At 47.9% G+C, this 17,206-nt stretch overlaps 1 protein-coding gene across 3 annotated transcripts in view; it reads left to right on the forward strand.

Annotated features, from left to right (window-relative positions):
- Window positions 1-959: 959 nt before the first annotated feature.
- Window positions 960-17,206, forward strand: part of C1S (complement C1s) — a 31,120-nt gene continuing 14,873 nt past the window's right edge. Inside the window, exons 1-6 of one of the 3 annotated variants that reach the window (XM_055002571.1) lie at window positions 960-1,074; window positions 1,561-1,619; window positions 3,203-3,407; window positions 5,588-5,765; window positions 7,299-7,424; window positions 14,199-14,398. In XM_055002571.1, coding sequence (XP_054858546.1) covers window positions 1,600-1,619; window positions 3,203-3,407; window positions 5,588-5,765; window positions 7,299-7,424; window positions 14,199-14,398 — 729 coding nt within the window. In that variant the 5' untranslated portion in view covers window positions 960-1,074; window positions 1,561-1,599. The other 2 variants (XM_055002572.1, XM_055002573.1) reach the window with 2 other exon arrangements.

The raw sequence follows: 17,206 nt of genomic DNA on the forward strand, positions 1-17,206 counted from the left end.
ATTAGTCAGACTAGTATTGCTAAGGGAGCTTTGGTTTATCGTAACCCCCCCTAGATCCAGCACTGCTCCTACCTTACCACAAACGTGGTTAGTCTTATAGGTGCTACTGGGCTCTTGCTCTTTTCTAGCACGTAAAGCCAGGTGGCCTTGATCCAGGGTCTTCAGACCTTGAGAAGAAGGGTCCCAGCGCGTCCCTGGGGGTCTTGTCTTCCAGTCCTGGCTCAAGCTTGCAAGCTGGAACACAGTTCTGACCACTTGGCTTCAGCATGGGAGCTTCCAGCCGGACTGAGCACCAGAGCCCAGGAGGGGGCAGGCACACAGAGGGACTGGCTACTCCTCCATTGCTGTGCAGCAAACACACCGCCCTGAATTTCTAGGGGACAGAGCCTTGGTTTTGGCCACACGGTCAGGCCTGGCCCAAGAACTTCCGGTGTCCCAAACGGCTCCACCGCAGGCTACCCCTTTAGCTCCCCTCTGCCTGCAGCGGCAAAGGAGAGTGTGGCAGACCTGTAATAGCCACAGCCCCACTGCACAGGGTTTCCACGAAAGGCCTAGCGATACTTGCTGCGCCAGCCTCCATCTGGGCCCATCCCACCTCCTCCAGCCTGCTGGTCCTCAGACAGCCGCCCCTCCCAAAAGTTTTTGGGAAGCTCAGAAATCAAAATTCACTTTTTTTTGTTCCTGTTGTTGAATTAGCAGGCAACAGATGCCAAGGACAGCCAGTGATTTAAGGGCACCCGTCCATATGGATTGAGCAACGTTGAAAGGGGAATTCCCCCTTGCCGCTCGCTTCGCAGAAGTCACCTGACTTCCTTGAACAAAACCCCCGTTTGAAAGGCTCCAGCGGCCGCCTCGTCGCCCCGGCCGGGGCTTGACCCAAAACGGGCGTTGCGCAACGAGGGCTGAAGAGCCGAAGGGAAGATTCGTTTTCAAACAGCAGAGGGCGCAAGAGGTCTGCCGTCCTCTAATATTTTGATAACTTCGAAATGTGGATGTGCCTTCGAAAGGGAGATGAAGAGAGACCGCAGGCAGGAGGAGGAGAGGCAGCAACAACCCCGAAAGACAGCGCGAGCGGTGAGTGCTTTGGAAACCCGTTCCCAGCACGCATCGCTCTGAAAATCAGGATCTGGGTTACATGTGTCACAAAGGCAGCTGAGCCCGTTGTTGAAACTAGGGAAGAAGGCGTTCGTGTTTCCCGATGACTCTGCTCTCGGCTTCTGGAAGGTGTTTGTTGTCTTGCAGAAGTGGCTGGTAATTCTGTGGCGGGCCTTTCCCCGTGGCTCCATGCCTGCCCCATCGGCTTCCATGGTGCTATGCATACCTTTGGGCTAGATACACGTCTTGCTGGGGCACCCTCGTTTTTCGGAAGGATTCTGTGCTGTAGAGGAGGAATTAGTTTAACTTGCAAAGGGTGAAATATAATGTCTAGGCATTGGGCATCTACTGATTCCACTCTTTGCAAGTGGAGTGTCGACTCTGGTTGTACCAAACAGGGGGACTTTGCAGCCAAGAGAGAAAAAAAAAAGCAGGCGCTAATCTCTGTGTTGTCTTTGCCCACAGGTGAAGTCCAGCCACCGAACCTTTTGAAGAAGAAGCAAGATGGAGCTTTTCCATATGGGGTAAGTCAATGATGGACTGCAGGGAGGGAAAACTGTGCTTAGGGATTGAGATTACTGTCCGTTTAAAGAAGGGTGTGGAATGGCAACTCCTTCAAGGACTTTCTGTCAGACTCCATCGTTGGAGGAGCTAACCCACACTTCCAGGGCTTTTTTTCTGGGGAAAGAGGTGGCGGAACTCTGTGGGTTGCCCTTGGAGAAAATGGTCACATGGCTGGTGGCCCCGCCCCCTGATCTCCAGACAGAGGGGAGTTGAGATTGCCCTCCGCGCCGCAGGAGCGGCGCGTAGGGCAATCTCAACTCCCCTCTGTCTGGAGATCAGGGGGCGGGGCCACCAGCCATGTGACCATTCTCAAGAGGTTCCGGAACTCCGTTCCACCGAGTTCCAGCTGAAAAAAAGCCCTGCACACTTCTCTTTAGTCTTTCGAGTTTGTCAGTGCAGGGACAGGCAGTGCCCCCGTCTAAAGGTTGCGTCTGAACAGGGCCCCAGCTGCTGCCCCCTAATTTACAGGCTGCACCGCCTTCCCCCAGCCTTGTGTTATTCCGGCACTCTGCCTTGCCTGCAGGATTCCTGCATTTGGGTGCCTGACGGAGAGGAGGGTTTTCCTTATCATCAAGAACAACAGTAATTCCAGAGGGGGAGCCTTGTGGCAACAAAAATAAACAGGAGTATTGGGGCACCTTAAAGACTTCCAGGAGTTTATTGCAGGATAATGTTTTGCCTGTAGTGGGTTAACTCGTTAGGCAGATGTGTATATATGAGGTTATGAAAAACATAAACAGCAGGATAAAGGGACTATGAAATGCAGGAACTACAAGGAACAATATCATTAAGTAAAAATCAAACATGGTTAAGTAAAGTACAGAGACCATTTACGATAGCAGGAGTCAGCAGTTTTTCTAGATCTGCTGAATTTTTAACATCTCTAATGGTGAAGAAGTCTCATGTTCTACTGATGGGGCGATGCAATGCAGAGTTACTCCAGTCTAAATTCATTGAGTTCAATGGGTTTAGATTGGATTTAGGATTATCAGGCCCAGCCTGGCAAGCAGTAGGCAGTCAGCAAGGGTGTGAAATCACTGGCAGCAAAATGCAGAAATGATGTTATGCCTTTCTAGGAATAGCTGGAAACTCTGTGCCACTTCCAGTTTTTTCCTGAAAAAGACACTATTCTAGGAATCACCAGAAACTCTGTGGTTTTACTACAGAGTTTCTGGTGATTTCTAGAGAAAAGTGACATCCACTTTGCTGGGTTTTCCTGGAAGTGACATCCTGCCGTTGCTGGTGGCATTTTTTTTTCTTTCTCCCATCAGCCACTGGAGTGCCAGTGAGCAAGACCAGCTGGGGGAGGGACATCTCTCATTCCCAGCAGGCACATGGCAAGCCTACTGAGGTAACTGCACAGTGTTGCAGTGTGAGATAATGAGCTCCTTATTTTGATTAAGGACTCCCAAGCCTTTGTAGTAACATACTGTGATCTTGAGGGATGTAGGACCAAGGTGATACAGCTCTTCTAGCTTGTGGGGTACAGGCGGATGGGAGCAGACAACAGCCCTCTCCCCATTGTTCCTCTTTTCTCCCTCAGAAGCTTCATCACCTGCTTCCTCTTCACATGCTCTGGTGCAGCCTCCATGTTTGGAGAAATCGTCTCTCCAAACTATCCTCAGGCCTATCCCAACGATGCTCTGGAATCCTGGGAAATCAACGTCCCCCTCGGCTTCGGCATCCGCCTCTACTTCACCCACCTGGACATAGAGCCATCCCGAAACTGCGAGTATGACTCTGTGAAGGTACGGGCCTCATCTCTCTGCTGGGGATGGAGGAAAGGAGGGAGTTGCAGAGATGTGTGCTGGACTGAGGTTCAGCATCAACATCCCATTGTGGTGTTTGAGACCCAAAGGGAAAGTTGTATGTGGTGGATCTCACTTCTCAGGTTATCTCCGAAAAGGCTGGGGGAAGATCATCGTTGTTAAGAGAGTTGACAGTGGTCCGGCTGAATGTGGCACGTGCACTGAGGGAGGGGCCGTGGCTCAGTGGTAGAACGTCTGCTCAGCAAGATCCCAGGTTCAGACATCATATCTGACAAAGGGAGATCTGACACTTAAATGCTTATGCTCTGGAAAACTTGTTGTGCCTTATGTTGCTACTGACCTCGAATCTTGGTCTTCTAATGCTACTGATATGAATCATAGAATCATAGAATCCCAGAGTTGGAAGGGGCCATACAGACCTTCTAGTCCAACCCCCTGCCCAACACAGGATGAGCCTAAAGCATCCCTGACAAATATTCATCCAGCCTCTTCTTGAAAACTGCCAGTGAGGGGGAGCTCACCACCTCCCTAGGCAGCTGAGTTCACCTTTTAACTATGATCGTGAAAAAGTTCTTCCTAATATCCATCCGGTACCTTTGTGCATGTAATTTAAGCCTGTTATTTCGGGTCCTACCCTCTGCTGCCAACTGGAACAGCTCCTTGCCCTCCTCCAAATGACAGCCTTTCAAATATTTAAAGAGAGCAGTCATGTCCTGAGACTTTGGAGAGCCACTGCCAGTCAGGGTAAAACTGACCTTGATAGACCGATGGTCTGAGTCAGTGTACGGCAACTTAATGTCCGTTCATGTGTGTTCAGTTGCCACTTTCATCCTATTGTTAGCTCAGCTCAAATAGGTTTGGCAGGTTTCTGAGGCAATGTGAAAACATACAAGGCCTGTTTGACCAGAGATTAAGTTGGGATAAATGAACCTTGCAGTCAGCTAGGCCTCTGTCATTCCACCTTCAACTCTCTGGATAAAAAAATCATTACCTGTGCAAGCTACAAACCTTTATCTGTGGGCCAAACTAGACATTATGATGTCCACAGGTCAGATCTATGGATGCTGCTGCCAGTTTAGAGAGGAATTTGGGCCATTTAACAATGCCACAAGGGCTACAACAAAGCACTAGGTGATATGTCTCTTCCATATCTTTTAAATTGATGAAAAAGATACAGGATACTGTTTCAGTGCTTGAAAAGGTGCAGGGGAGGGGGGCGGATTGCCCGGTCCTACATTGCTGCAGCCCAGATGGCATTTTTAAATGGCCCAAATTCACCTATAAAATGGCAGTGGCAACAACGAATTGGACCCATAGACACAATATCATCTAGTGTGGTCTTTAAGTGTCCTCTCTTACGTTCTGCTTTAAAAACCATACCCACATCATCTCTGGGCCAGGACAGAAACCACTGCATGGCCTCTGGGGTCGTGTTTTTATTTGTGGAAATATAATGAACGCGTGTGCAGGCATTTGCAAACAGGAAATCAAGCGGCGCTGCCACTTTCCAAAATTTTGGCTAGTGAGCACACTGGGATAACTGACAAACATTAGATGTTTAATTTTTAAATTTTATAAACTTAATTTTTGTTTTACTAATGGGTAATATAATCAAGTAACTCCAAGCATATAATACTTCCCTTCTCCAGGTGCAACCGTAGTCCCCCTGTGCACAGAATTTCCTTCTAAATGCTGTTGTACTAAAGGTGCTTGACATGAAAAATCCCAAGGCATTCCCTCCCCTCCCTCCCTTATTACACAACACCGAACACAATCCATGGGTACCTTTTCCTGTGCAACCCTCATTGGCTGTGATCAGAAGTGGTGCATGCCCTCTTCCTCAGCTCCCCTTCATTTCAAGGATGCTTGCGGAAGAGAACTTCCCCGTGGATCACAGCCACCTTCCAGACCTGTCCGTGTCCCATTTGTTCCTGCCGGCCGACATTGGCCACTTGATTTCTTGCTTTGCAGCAGGGGCCTCTCGGCCTATTTATACTCCTGCCCTCAATGTGAACTAGACCTAAGCTACCTTGTTCCCATCCAGGTGTGTGGGATGTGTGTGTGTGTGTCCATGCGTGCCAGCCAGAAATATTGTCAACAGCCAGGCACAACAGATATCCCTGTAGCAGAGGTGAGGCAGACTCGTCTGTCCCTTTCAGGTCCTGACTGGGGATCACATCGAAGGCCAGCTGTGTGGGCGGAAGAAGAGCCCTACGCCTGGCTCACAAATCCTGAAGGAATTCTATGTGCCCCACAATTCGCTGACCGTGACTTTTCAGTCTGACTTTTCCAATGAAGAGCGATTCACTGGGTTTGCGGCTTACTATGTTGCAGTGGGTAAGTCATTATTTATATTGCCTTCAAGTTACAGTTAATCTGATGGCGACCCCTGGTGGGATTTTCATGGCAAGAGACTAACAGAGATGGTTTGCCATTGCCTGCCTTCGTTGGAGGTCTCCCATCCAAATACTAACCAAGGTCAACCCTGCTTAGCTTCTGTGATCTGATGAGATCAGGATCACCTGGGCTGTCCAGGTCAGGGTGTGTATATCTGGGCCGATTCCAGACGGCCCTCCCCATGCCGAACAGTCGCGCGTCGTCGCGTGGAAAACGCGAAATATCGCGTTTTCTCACGCGAGTTTTGCGCGACATCGTGCAAAACTCGCGCAAGAAAACGCAATATTTCGCGTTTTCCGCGGGACGATGCGCGACGTTTCGGCATGGGGAGGGCCGTCTGGAATCGGCCCTGGAGTGGAGAGTGCCCTCAAGTCACAGCTGACTTATGCCGATCCCTGGTGGGGTTTTCATGGCAAGAGACGGACAGAGGTGGTTTGCCATTGCCTGCCTCTGCAGCCCTGGTCTTCGTTGGGGGTCTCCCATCCAAGCACTAACCAAGGCCAACGCTGCTTAGCTTCTGAGATCTGACGAGATCAGGCTCTCCTGGGCTATCTGGTAATTCACTGGCTGCCTCCAGTGGGCATTTGGATGGCTCCTAGACCTGCAGTGCTTTCCAGTATTGCCTTGATTATCGTGGGCACCGTTTCATACGCTGTCCTTGTCGGTGCATCTGAATGGAGCGCTGACAGAAATGCTTTTTTCCCCATCTTCATTTTAAATGTTTCCTTTTTCTTTTGTAGATTTAGCTGCCAGCATTCCTTTATCAATGAGAAAAGTGATGTGGGGAGGGAGGGAGGAAAACTTTCGTCCTTGTAGCCTGTCCTGTTTTCTCACTGGAAAACCCGTGCTTGAGCTACTTTTACTTTTCCTCAGCAGGGTTAATAGCATTTCAAGGGCGCTTTTTCCAATAACAAAATGGCAGGAACGGCCCCTCAGAGTTCTCCTCTTTAATAAAGCAATCCTTGAGCTTGTATTTGCAAAAGAAAAAAAAAGCCGACCTGTAAGGTTGCCAAGCTCCGAGTGGACCTGGGAGATCTCCTGGAATTACAACGGATCTACAGAGATCCGTTTCCTGAGGAGAAAATGTCAGCTTTTGAGGGCGGACTCTGTGGCATTATGCCCCTCCCCTCTCCAAACCCATCTTTCCAAAATAATTGTCCCCATAGAAAAAGAGAGTGCGTGTTCAGGATTCTCACCCAGGGTCAAAGGCTTGCTCATATATATATTCAAGATTATCATGGTGCACAGTGGGGAGTCAATAAGTGACGCTTGTTGTGAGAAAAGGGATGTTTACAAAGAGGTCTCTACTCACAGGTGGAGGGCATGAAGGCTGAAGGTGGCAGAAGTTGCTAGAACAAAAGACTTCCCTCTCCTGCTGCTGCCGCCCGTGTTTTTGTCCTACTGTCTTTGCCCTTTCCTCTTTTCCGTGATTCCACCTGGCTCTTTCTCAACGCCTCTCTTGACTTCTTGCAGATGTGAATGAGTGCACAGAGTTCGTGGAGACAGCCTGCAGCCATTACTGCAATAACTACATTGGTGGATACTATTGTTCATGCCCTCCAGCATATTTCTTGCATGAAGACCAGAAGACGTGTGGAGGTAGGAGCCTGGGCCTGAAATAATCATTCTTCTCTCTAGAACTGCCGCCTGCGCTGAGAAGACCGTCTCCAGTCACCCACCTGCACTGGACAAGCAGAAAAGGCAGATTAGTCACACATCACACCTGTCCTGCACCAGCCGCACTGGCTTCCGGTTGAATTCCGAATCAGGTTCAAGGTGTTGGTTCGTACCTTTAAAGCCCTGAGCGGGTTGGGACTGGCATATCTTTGGGACCACCTCTCCCTGTATGTTCCCTGGAGACTGCTTCGATCAGTGGATAAATGTTTACTGGTGGTCCCCGACCCTAAGGAAGCCCGCCTCGCTTCAACCAGGGCCAGGGCCTTTTCAGTCCTGGCCCCAGCCTGGTAGAACACTCTGTCAATGGAGACCCGGACCAGCAGGACATATTATTGTTCCGCCGGGCCTGTAAGACAGAGCTGTTCCGCCAGGCATTCGGTGGTTGAAGGGAGCGGTGCCATGTTGGCCTCCCACCTTTGGGGGGGGGTGGTTTCTCCCTACCATTGCACCTTAATGTATTTGGTTAATTTATTTTATTATTGTTTATTGTATGTTGATTTTAAAATTATTGTTTTCTTGTTTTTATTGATTTTAACTGTTGTTTACCGCCCAGAGCCCCTGAGGATGGGTGGTTTATAAATCAAACTAATTATAATAATAATCAGGGCCTTTTTTCAGCTGGAACGCAGTGGAACGGAGTTCCGGAACCTCTTGAAAATGGTCACATGGCCGGTGGCCCCGCCCCCTGATCTCCAGACAGAGGGAAGTTTAGATGGTGGCAATCTAAACTCCCCTCTGTCTGGAGATCAGGGGGCGGGGCCACCAGCCATGTGACCATTTTCTCCGAGGGCGACCCACTGAGTTCCACTGCCTCTTTTCCCAGAAAAAAAGCCCTGATGATGATGATGATGATGATAAATTGGATTTATAGTCTCTAATGTCATGGGGCAAGAAGCAGCACCACTAAATAAATAAGATAATTTAATCTCTGGAAACCCAGGCTACCAGCTGAGCAGGAAAACAATATTCTTTCACTTTAGCCCGCTGATGCGGGGAGGGCGGAATATAAATGTAATAAATTAAATTAAATTAAATTTAACAGACGCTTTATGAGCAGAAATGGGTAGTTGGAAGCTTTTCATGGCATGATAAATGTTTGTGGATCTATCACAAATTAAAGGGATAGCTAGAAGGACTAGTTAAAAATTGGTCACCCTATTGAAGACAGTCCCATACGCTGGGGGCCAAGACCCTCCTAATCAATAGTGGGGGTAGGACAGTGGAAGATTAAAAGTCGGCAAATTATTTATTTTTATTTATTTGTTTACTTTATTTATCCCCTGCCTTTTCCCCCAGTGGAGGCCCAAAGCAGCTCAGTTCATTCTCCTCTCCTCAATTTTATCCTCACCAGGGCTTTTTTTCTGGGAAAAGAGGTGGCGGAACTCACTGGTACTAGATGCGCTCGTGCGCAAAGCATGCGCGCTCCTGAGATCATGCAATGACGCCACTTCTGGGAAGTGTCGTTGCTTCCCGGAAGTGATGTCATCGCAAGGTCCGGGGAGTCTCTAAAGTCTCTATAACATTTAATAACATAATTGATATTTAACAGCCATGCTAATGGAATTATACCACATTCAAAATGTTAATAGTTCAGAGTTCTCCACTTTGGACATACAGAAGAGAGCATGGAACAATAAAGGCATCAGAAATGCAAACGTTAAATAGCACGTATCAGAAACACTACTAGAAGAAGAAAAAAAGACAAACCTCAATTCTTAATTGCTTTATCCTCCTCATCCAAAAGCTCAAGCCATGTATCATGGAATTTTTACCAGCGGGGGTTGCAAAGGACCCCTTTCTGCGGCTTGTGCAGGGGCAGGCCAGTGGGAAGGGAGGCGGGCGGGATGCCACTCCCCACAGCAAGGAACAGGACAAGGGCGGACTCACCGTCTGGCGGGCCAGAAATCTCCTGCGCCTGCTGCTTCGCTCCTCCAGGCTAGGGTTGCCAGGTCCAACTTGGGAATTACCTGGAGATTTGGGGGGCAGTGCTTAGCAAGGATGTGATAATTGGCAACACTGTCCCAAACAACCTCCCTGCCTGTTCAACCTCTATGCAGAGCATATCATAAGGAAAGCTGGATTAGATCTAGAAGAAGCTGGAGTTAAAATTGGCGGAAGGAAAATTAACAGTTGGAGATATGCAGATGACACCACATTATTAGCAGAAAATAGTGAAGACTTGAAACGACTACTGATGAAGGTTAAAGGAGAAAACGCCAAAGCAGGATTACATCTGAATATCAAGATGACAAAAGTAATGACTACTGAAGAGTAGCACAATTTTAAAGTTGAGAATGAGGAGATTGAAATTGTCTATTCCTTGGCTCAATCATCAATTCAATCAAATTCTAAACTGCAAAATTTTAACTTCTTGATTTTACTGCCACAAGATGTAGCGATAGCTATTATTGTAGACAGCATTTCCAAAAATTGAGACAGATTTATGGAGGTGAGGTTTATCAACGGCTGTTATAGTTGTGATCACTAAACAAAACCTCCATGTTCAGAGGCAGTGACTCTTCAGCAAGAGAGGGCTGCTCGGAGGCTTCCTGGAGGCTTTTGGCATAGCGGGACACAGTTTGCTGGACTAATTGGACTTTGGGGACTGTTCCAAGTTTTTTGTGCGCTCAGGATTTACAATGTCCTTGCAGAGACACTCCAGTTATTAAGTATTGAGATTTCCGCTCATGAAGACAGGCTCAACAGGAGCCAACTATACACACACAAGCCACGCCCCTTTTACAAGCAACAGCCAATAGGCACACACAACTAGAATCCTTAGTTTGCATTAACTACATACAAAGTAACTTATTTACAGTACAGTGATGGGTCTTTATTATACAGCACTGATTGGCTGCTGCCAGCAGGAAACAACCAATGGTAATTAAGACTTCAGGAGCCTTAGCTCAGGCAGAAGCTAAGTCAATACAGAACACCAATGGCCCCCACATTGCCCTTCTCTCCTACTGCTGTCCTCCATCTACTCTTTCAACTGCCTGGAGGGATTAAAATCCAGCCCCTTTGATGGGATGTTATTTACTTGCATGTTATGAAGAGCTTCAGCTGCTCATCATTGTCACACATTCAACCACTATTAAAGGGACAGTCCCTCCCTCCCTCCCTCCCTCTCCCTCTCTCTCTCTCTCTCTCTCTCAGGGTTGTGGGGCCCAAGGACATCGTGAGAGGAGAGACCTACCTCTCTCTCAGCACACCACGAGGCGGCTGCTGCTGCTGCGTAGCCTCTTTTAAAGCAAGCGTAAGGCTTCTAGTCTCTATGGTAGCTTTACCATAAAGACTAGGAGGGAGACTCCTAGAGCATTGCTGCCATTTTCTCCTGCTTTAAGGGACAGGACTTTTTTCTCCAAGCCCGTTGGAGAACCTTACTAAATGTGGGTTGCCAACTCTGAGTTGGGAAATTCCTGGAGGGGTGGCAGGTGGCTTCAACAGGGTATAATGCCACAGAGTCCACCCTACAGGCAGCCGTTTGCTCTGGGGGTGAACTGATCTATGATGTCTGGAGATCAGTTGTCATTCTGGGACATCTGCAGGCCCTACCTGGAGGTTGGCAGCCCTACTTAACAATGGGCATACTTTAATTGGGCATGGATCTGGGAAATGCGGGTTTGACTTCCCACTCTGCTATGGAAGCTTCCTCAAGCCAGCCCCACACACACACACTCCCTCTCCCTCCCTCCCCCTCCCCTCCCCTCCTCTCGCTCTCGCTCTCGCTCTCTGGGTTGTGGAGCACAAGAATGTCGTGAGAGAAGATGAGACCCTTCTCTCTCCTCTCAGCACACCACGAGGATGCTGCTGCGCAGCCTCTTTTAAAGCAAGTGTAAGGCCTTACCATAGAAACAAGGAGGGAGACTCCTAGAGCGTCACCACCATTTTTGAAAATTCAGTCAACTAGTAGGAGGGACTTTCCCCGGGAGATTGCCAGGCACCTGGGATCCCTAGCTGCCTGGACTGCTCTCCTGGGGTGGATCCCTTCTGCCTCCAGCAGGAGAAATCAAAGAGGATCAGGGGAAATTAAGGAGGGGAAATCAAGGAGAATCAGTTGGGTGGAGCCACCAGTCATGTGATAATTTTGAAGAGGTGTCAGAACGGCGTTCCTGGCCATTCTGGCGGGAAAAAAGCCCTGACACATCTGCCCTGCAAGGTGGGTTGGGCTGAGAGAGTGTGACTGCCCAAGGTCACCCCGTGAACTTCCATAGCAGAGTGGGGATTCGAACTTGAGCTTCTCAGATCCTAGTTCAACACTCTAACCACTATACCACCCTGGCTCTCAAATGTGTTTGGCTTCATATGCAAAGCAGTGCATATACTTAGGGGCCCTGAGCAGTGTATGTAGACCCAATTAAGGCTTCAGATCTGTAGCCTCATCAGGTTTCTAGTTTACAAGTGCCTGCTGCAATCTCAGGGCCAAACTGCAAGTGACGGATGACACAGGTTGGACACTTGTCAGCTTCCCTCAAGTTTTGATGGGAAATGTAGGCAGCTTGGCGGAATGTTGGACAAGTGACAGTTGAAAAGTCCATTGGACAGCAGTCGGAGAGCCAAGCTGCGAGACCAGGATGCCTACATTTCCCATCAAAACTTGAGGGAAGCTGACCTGTGTCATTCGTCACTTGTAGCTTGGCCCTCAGGGTCAAACTAGACATGCAGGTTTTCAAGAGTTCCCCAGACCCAACTCAGGTTCCCCTCAGCCACACAGCAGCCATGGGGAATGGCTGTTAAAAAATAAAGGAGTCCCAATGGTCTCAGAATGCCTCTGTGGGGGAAGGAACGGCTCTGCCCTCCCTGCTCAAGCCATTTTCCAAAATACCAAGCAAGGGGAAGGTCTCGGTTTCTGATTCTCCTTGTGGAGTATTCTGTGCGTGCAGAGCAGTCAAAACAGGGGAATACCCTCCCCCAGTGCTATTTTGACACAGGGAAACAGTTTGTGGGGAAGGCGGGAGCCCCGCCTCTCTCAGGGTGGCATTTAGAGGTTGTTGGACTCTCCTTTATTGTATAACAGCCATTCCCCACAGCTGCTGTGTGGCTGAGGGAAAACCTGAGTTGGGTCTGGGGAATCTGAACCCAGCTCTAAAAACCTACATGTCTAGTTTGACCCTCAGAAGCCAGAGAGGTGGCATAGTAGAGTTTCAGTGGTAGCAAACGGGCTGCCCTCTAGCTGTCCTTTTATTATCAATTTGATCCCCAAGCAGTTATCAGTTGATGTAATTTAGCTCCATGCCATGAAAAGTTTTGTTTGCTGATTTCCATTAATCAAATCAAATCAAACCAGGACATTGTTTTCATGGCCAGATGGCAACCTTAGCTTGAGGCAAGTCTTTGGTGTTCTATTAGCAGCTGCATCAGAATAAATTATGCAAAATTAGATAGACAAGTTAGTATAGCAGTTATAAGTTATACAGGGGAGAATTCATCTTCTGTTAGTGTGGAATTGGACTGTCTGGGTACAGGATTATTACTATTATTTTAAAACACAGAGTTGGAGTATGCACAACCCTATTGCTTCTTGTCAGATTTAGAGAGCTCATATACTTCTGAATTTTGAAAGAATCTATATTTTTGCTGAGGAGATTTGAAATCATACCACCCCATGAAAAAAAATTGTATTTCTTGTCACAAAACCATGATATTTAATGAACATGCTGATGTGTATTAAACTCCCCATTCAGAATCATAAGAGAAGAGGGAGATCCTTTTTATGTGGGAGAGTTGAGAGGATTCGAAAGAACCATGAGTGAAGGCAGAGAAAAAACAGTGTCAGGGATTTTCTTTTGCTGAAGCATTTCTCTGAGAGTCTCTTACTCTGAATGTCTCTCTACACAAGACGAATTACATGAGGACACTCAAGTAAAGGGGGACGCAATGTTAGCCAGGAAGGGTAGTTAAAAAGACAGATCAGAAGGCTTTGCCAGTTTCACCTCTCTAGAGCCTGCAAAGATCGCTCCTCAGAGGGTTTGTTTATTTCATCTTTGCCTCCTTGAAGGCTCTGTCAATTTCACCTCCTCTTTGGGGAGACAAGGAGGAAATAAACCCTCTGAGGAGCAATCTTTGCAGGCTCTAGAGAGGTGAAACTGGCAAAGCCTTCTGATCTGTCTTTTAAAACTTGCCTTCCCGGCTAACATTGCATCTCCCTTCACTTGAGTGTCCTCGTGTAATTCGTCTCATGTAGAGACTACAGACTGAGATATTTTGGTGCCAAAGGCAGTGGCCTCCATCCTGCCACTAGCAAAGTGTGAAGCTTTCCTCTAGCCTCCAGGATTCTTCTGGTGGAAGAACCACTGCAGTCAGAGGAAAACTCCTGAAGCTGGAGGAAGACCTCCCACTTCTCTGATTGGAGAGGGAGAGAGACAGGCCAGAAAATCTAAAATGGTGCATCTTCCATGGTGGTAAGAAATATAATAAAATAACCAAAAAAAGTTGCCTTTTCAAGGTACCCCCAAAATATGCAATCTGAGCTGGATCAGTTGTAACCTGAAGCGGGCCAGAGATGCAGAGGATTTATTTTATTATTTATTTATTTTATTTCATTATATTTCTATTCTGCCCTCCCCATACGGGCTCAGGGTGGATTACATCAATTAAAAAGCATAATCAACTTTAAGAGGAGTGCAGAGGATCAGGTTCAACAGACGATCACTTGCTAACTTTGTTACTGACTTTTTAATGCCCCCCATACTCTAGTGAATTGCAGTGGGAACATGTTCACTGAGCCGACTGGGGAAATCGCCAGCCCCAACTACCCCAGCTCATATCCTGAGAATTCGCACTGTGATTACCATGTGGTGTTGGAGCCGGGATATCGTGTGGTCCTGACCATCAAGAACAAGGACTTTGACATAGAGCCTGCTGACTCGGAAGGAAACTGTCCTGATGCCTTAACAGTAAGCAGTGATTTCGAGATATGAGGAATCCATAAATGTTCTGCTGTTCTGAATGGATCTATGGCAACCGCACGTCCCTACAAAATGCGAAGGAGTCTGCTGAGCAGCACCGTCAATGGGGGCAGTGATGCGCTAGGAAAGGAAGGGGAAGGGTGTGGAGTAGCATCTAGCCTTCACGCCAACTTACCTTTCCAGCAGCAGGCCTTCTTTGCTCCCTGGCTAAGTAAACTCAAGAGGAAATGACTCCAAGACATGGTGAGGGTATACACGCATTGTAACATGCACTTGGACGGGGGCGCTGTCTCGTCCCTTGAAATTACTTTAAAGCACTTGCCAACAAGTTGACCCTCTTCTGCCCTAGAAATTCCCCTTCCTGTCAAAAGCAAAGTCCATTCTTCATCTTCATCATCATCATATTCCTAGGGCTACCAGTCCCACAGTGGTAGCAGGGGATCCCTAGCTTTCACCCTCTACCTCCTGCCTCCACTCACCTGGCTGGCAGGGGGAAAGGCAAAGCTCTGGGAATGGGACTCCTGGGCATGCTCCCAGGGCGGCATGATAATGTCACTTCCTGGAAGTGATGGCATCATGCCACCCCCAAAGTGCCCCTGTGCTTCACAGCAGGACAATTTGGGCCCCAGATGGGCCAAATTGGGCCTGTTTGAGGCCCAAATCAGCCCACTGCGAAGTATGTGAGCATGCCTGCACAATGATGTCGCTGGGAAGTGTCGTCACTGGAAGTGATGTCATCCCACAGGCATGGGAGCATGTGCGCACTTCACATGCATGCAAGAAACACAGAGAAGGTGAGTGCCTCCCACTGGGAGTGTAAGGGGACCTGGTAACCCTACATATTCCAGTCCTGCTCCTTTCAATAATCCCTTTTCATATATTCAGACCTTTAATGCTCATAAACCATGTGGAAAAGAAACTGAAAGCCCCAATAATGCTGCTCCATTTTCCCAAGTAGTGATTAGTTCCAAAGGCAACACTGTCAGTTTTACTTTTCTTTTGGATCGCTGGGGACTTAAGCTATCTTTGTGATGATTGATTTATGAACAGAGCCTAGTGGAAGCAAACAGGCCCTCCTGTACCAGAGAGCAAACACACCAGTACAATTCAAACGTCCATGGTTATATCCCAGTTCTAATGTCGGCGAAAGTCTCAGCCCTCTCAATTGCCCATTCAGGAGAACATTTAGAGCTCTTAAAGGGACATTCTTTGGTTAAATCCTTGGATTTCATCACTGATATTTTCGCCAAAACAAATACCTCAAACTTATTATAGTACTTTTCACTGAATCTGAGAGCTAAACTACACGAGATGCCCAACACGTGTCAGGCTCCCACAAGTTTACTTGGGAAGTGTAGTTGCCCTCCTCCCGCTGCGTTCCTGAAGAAAAACCTGAGCAGAGCAAAAATCTGTTCCTCTTGGGTTTTCCTCTGGGAGCTCAGAGGCGGGGAGGGGTCAGAGCAGCAGCAGCAAGGCCAGAAGGACGGGAGGGAAAAGATCAGTGAGGGGAGGCCGAAGAGAGCCAAGCCCGAAGCTGACACAGCTGCTGAGGATGTTGCCGCTGGTGGTGCTAGGCTTAACCATCCCTTCCCACAGAGCTCTGAGCTCGGGGGGCTCAAGCCTCCTTCCCCTCTCTGTGAGAAGGGCCTCGGCTCTCTTTGGGCTCCCCACGCTGGCTCTTTCCTTCCCGTCCTTCAGGCCCTGCTGCTGCTCTGACATTCCCCACTCCGAGCTCTTGGAGGAAAACCCGAGGGGAGCAGATTTTTGCGAGAGACACCCTTTCTCACTAAGACTTAAGGCAGATTACACAATTAAAAGCAATACAGCAAGAAGAAGATAAAACATACAATCGTGAATAAAATGGGGTTATAAAATTATAGAACAATGCACTAAAGCAACATACAAATAATATAACTTAACTGCAAAATCAGCAAACAGTATAATAAAATAACATCATATATACAAGGAACAAAACAATGTAAACTGGCTAAGATTTCAGGTTCATTTAAGCAAAAATTGATGTAAGAACATAAAAACGTAAAAAAGATCCCGGATCGGAAGCGTCCTCCAGTCCAGTATCCCGTTTCACACAGTGGCAGATCAGATGTCTCCAGGAGCCAACATGCAGGGCATTGGAGCCTGGGGCCGAACTGCCTGCCACTTTTCAGGGTCAGTGTCTTCCTCCCGGTGATCTCTCCCCTCCTACAGCCCAAGTCTTCCAGCCTCCTGTTCATGTCCGACCCCCTGAGATTCCCTCCCTGAATTGACATGCAATAGCTAGTGGGTCTAGCTTCTTTGTGAACCTTTCAGCCTGCTCTCACAAAAGATTTCACTTTGTTTAGTATAACCCTGAGGCTTTTTAGGGGATACAAGGAAAAACATAACATGAAGGCGATTTTCTTTCCAGATGTTGAACGAAGAGCTCCTGGCTTCCAATGCTTCTGTGCAAGAAGGGAGAAAGATCATGAGAAAGTGACCGGGGGGGGGGGGGGGAGAGTTAAGGATCCAGAGGAGTGGCAGGAAAGAGAGAGTAGTAGTGAGGGGAGAGTAAGTACTGTTGGGGACAGGTTCTCCTGAGAGAAAAGAATGGGAATGCCGCACCTCTTGCTAGTTTCCACTTGTGTGTATGTACAAAATGCATACAGTTGCAACCATCTTACGTTTGAACTATTCTTACGTTTTATTTAAACTGTTCAATCAATTCAGTCTCTTATTTGCATTTTTAAAATGTTTGTTGCAGCACTCTCAGGGGTATTCGTAAGCTTCCCTAGTGTAGTTTTCGGGCTTTGTTCTGCT

This window comes from Eublepharis macularius, chromosome 18, assembly GCF_028583425.1.
Source record: "Eublepharis macularius isolate TG4126 chromosome 18, MPM_Emac_v1.0, whole genome shotgun sequence".
NCBI lineage: Eukaryota > Metazoa > Chordata > Lepidosauria > Squamata > Eublepharidae > Eublepharis > Eublepharis macularius.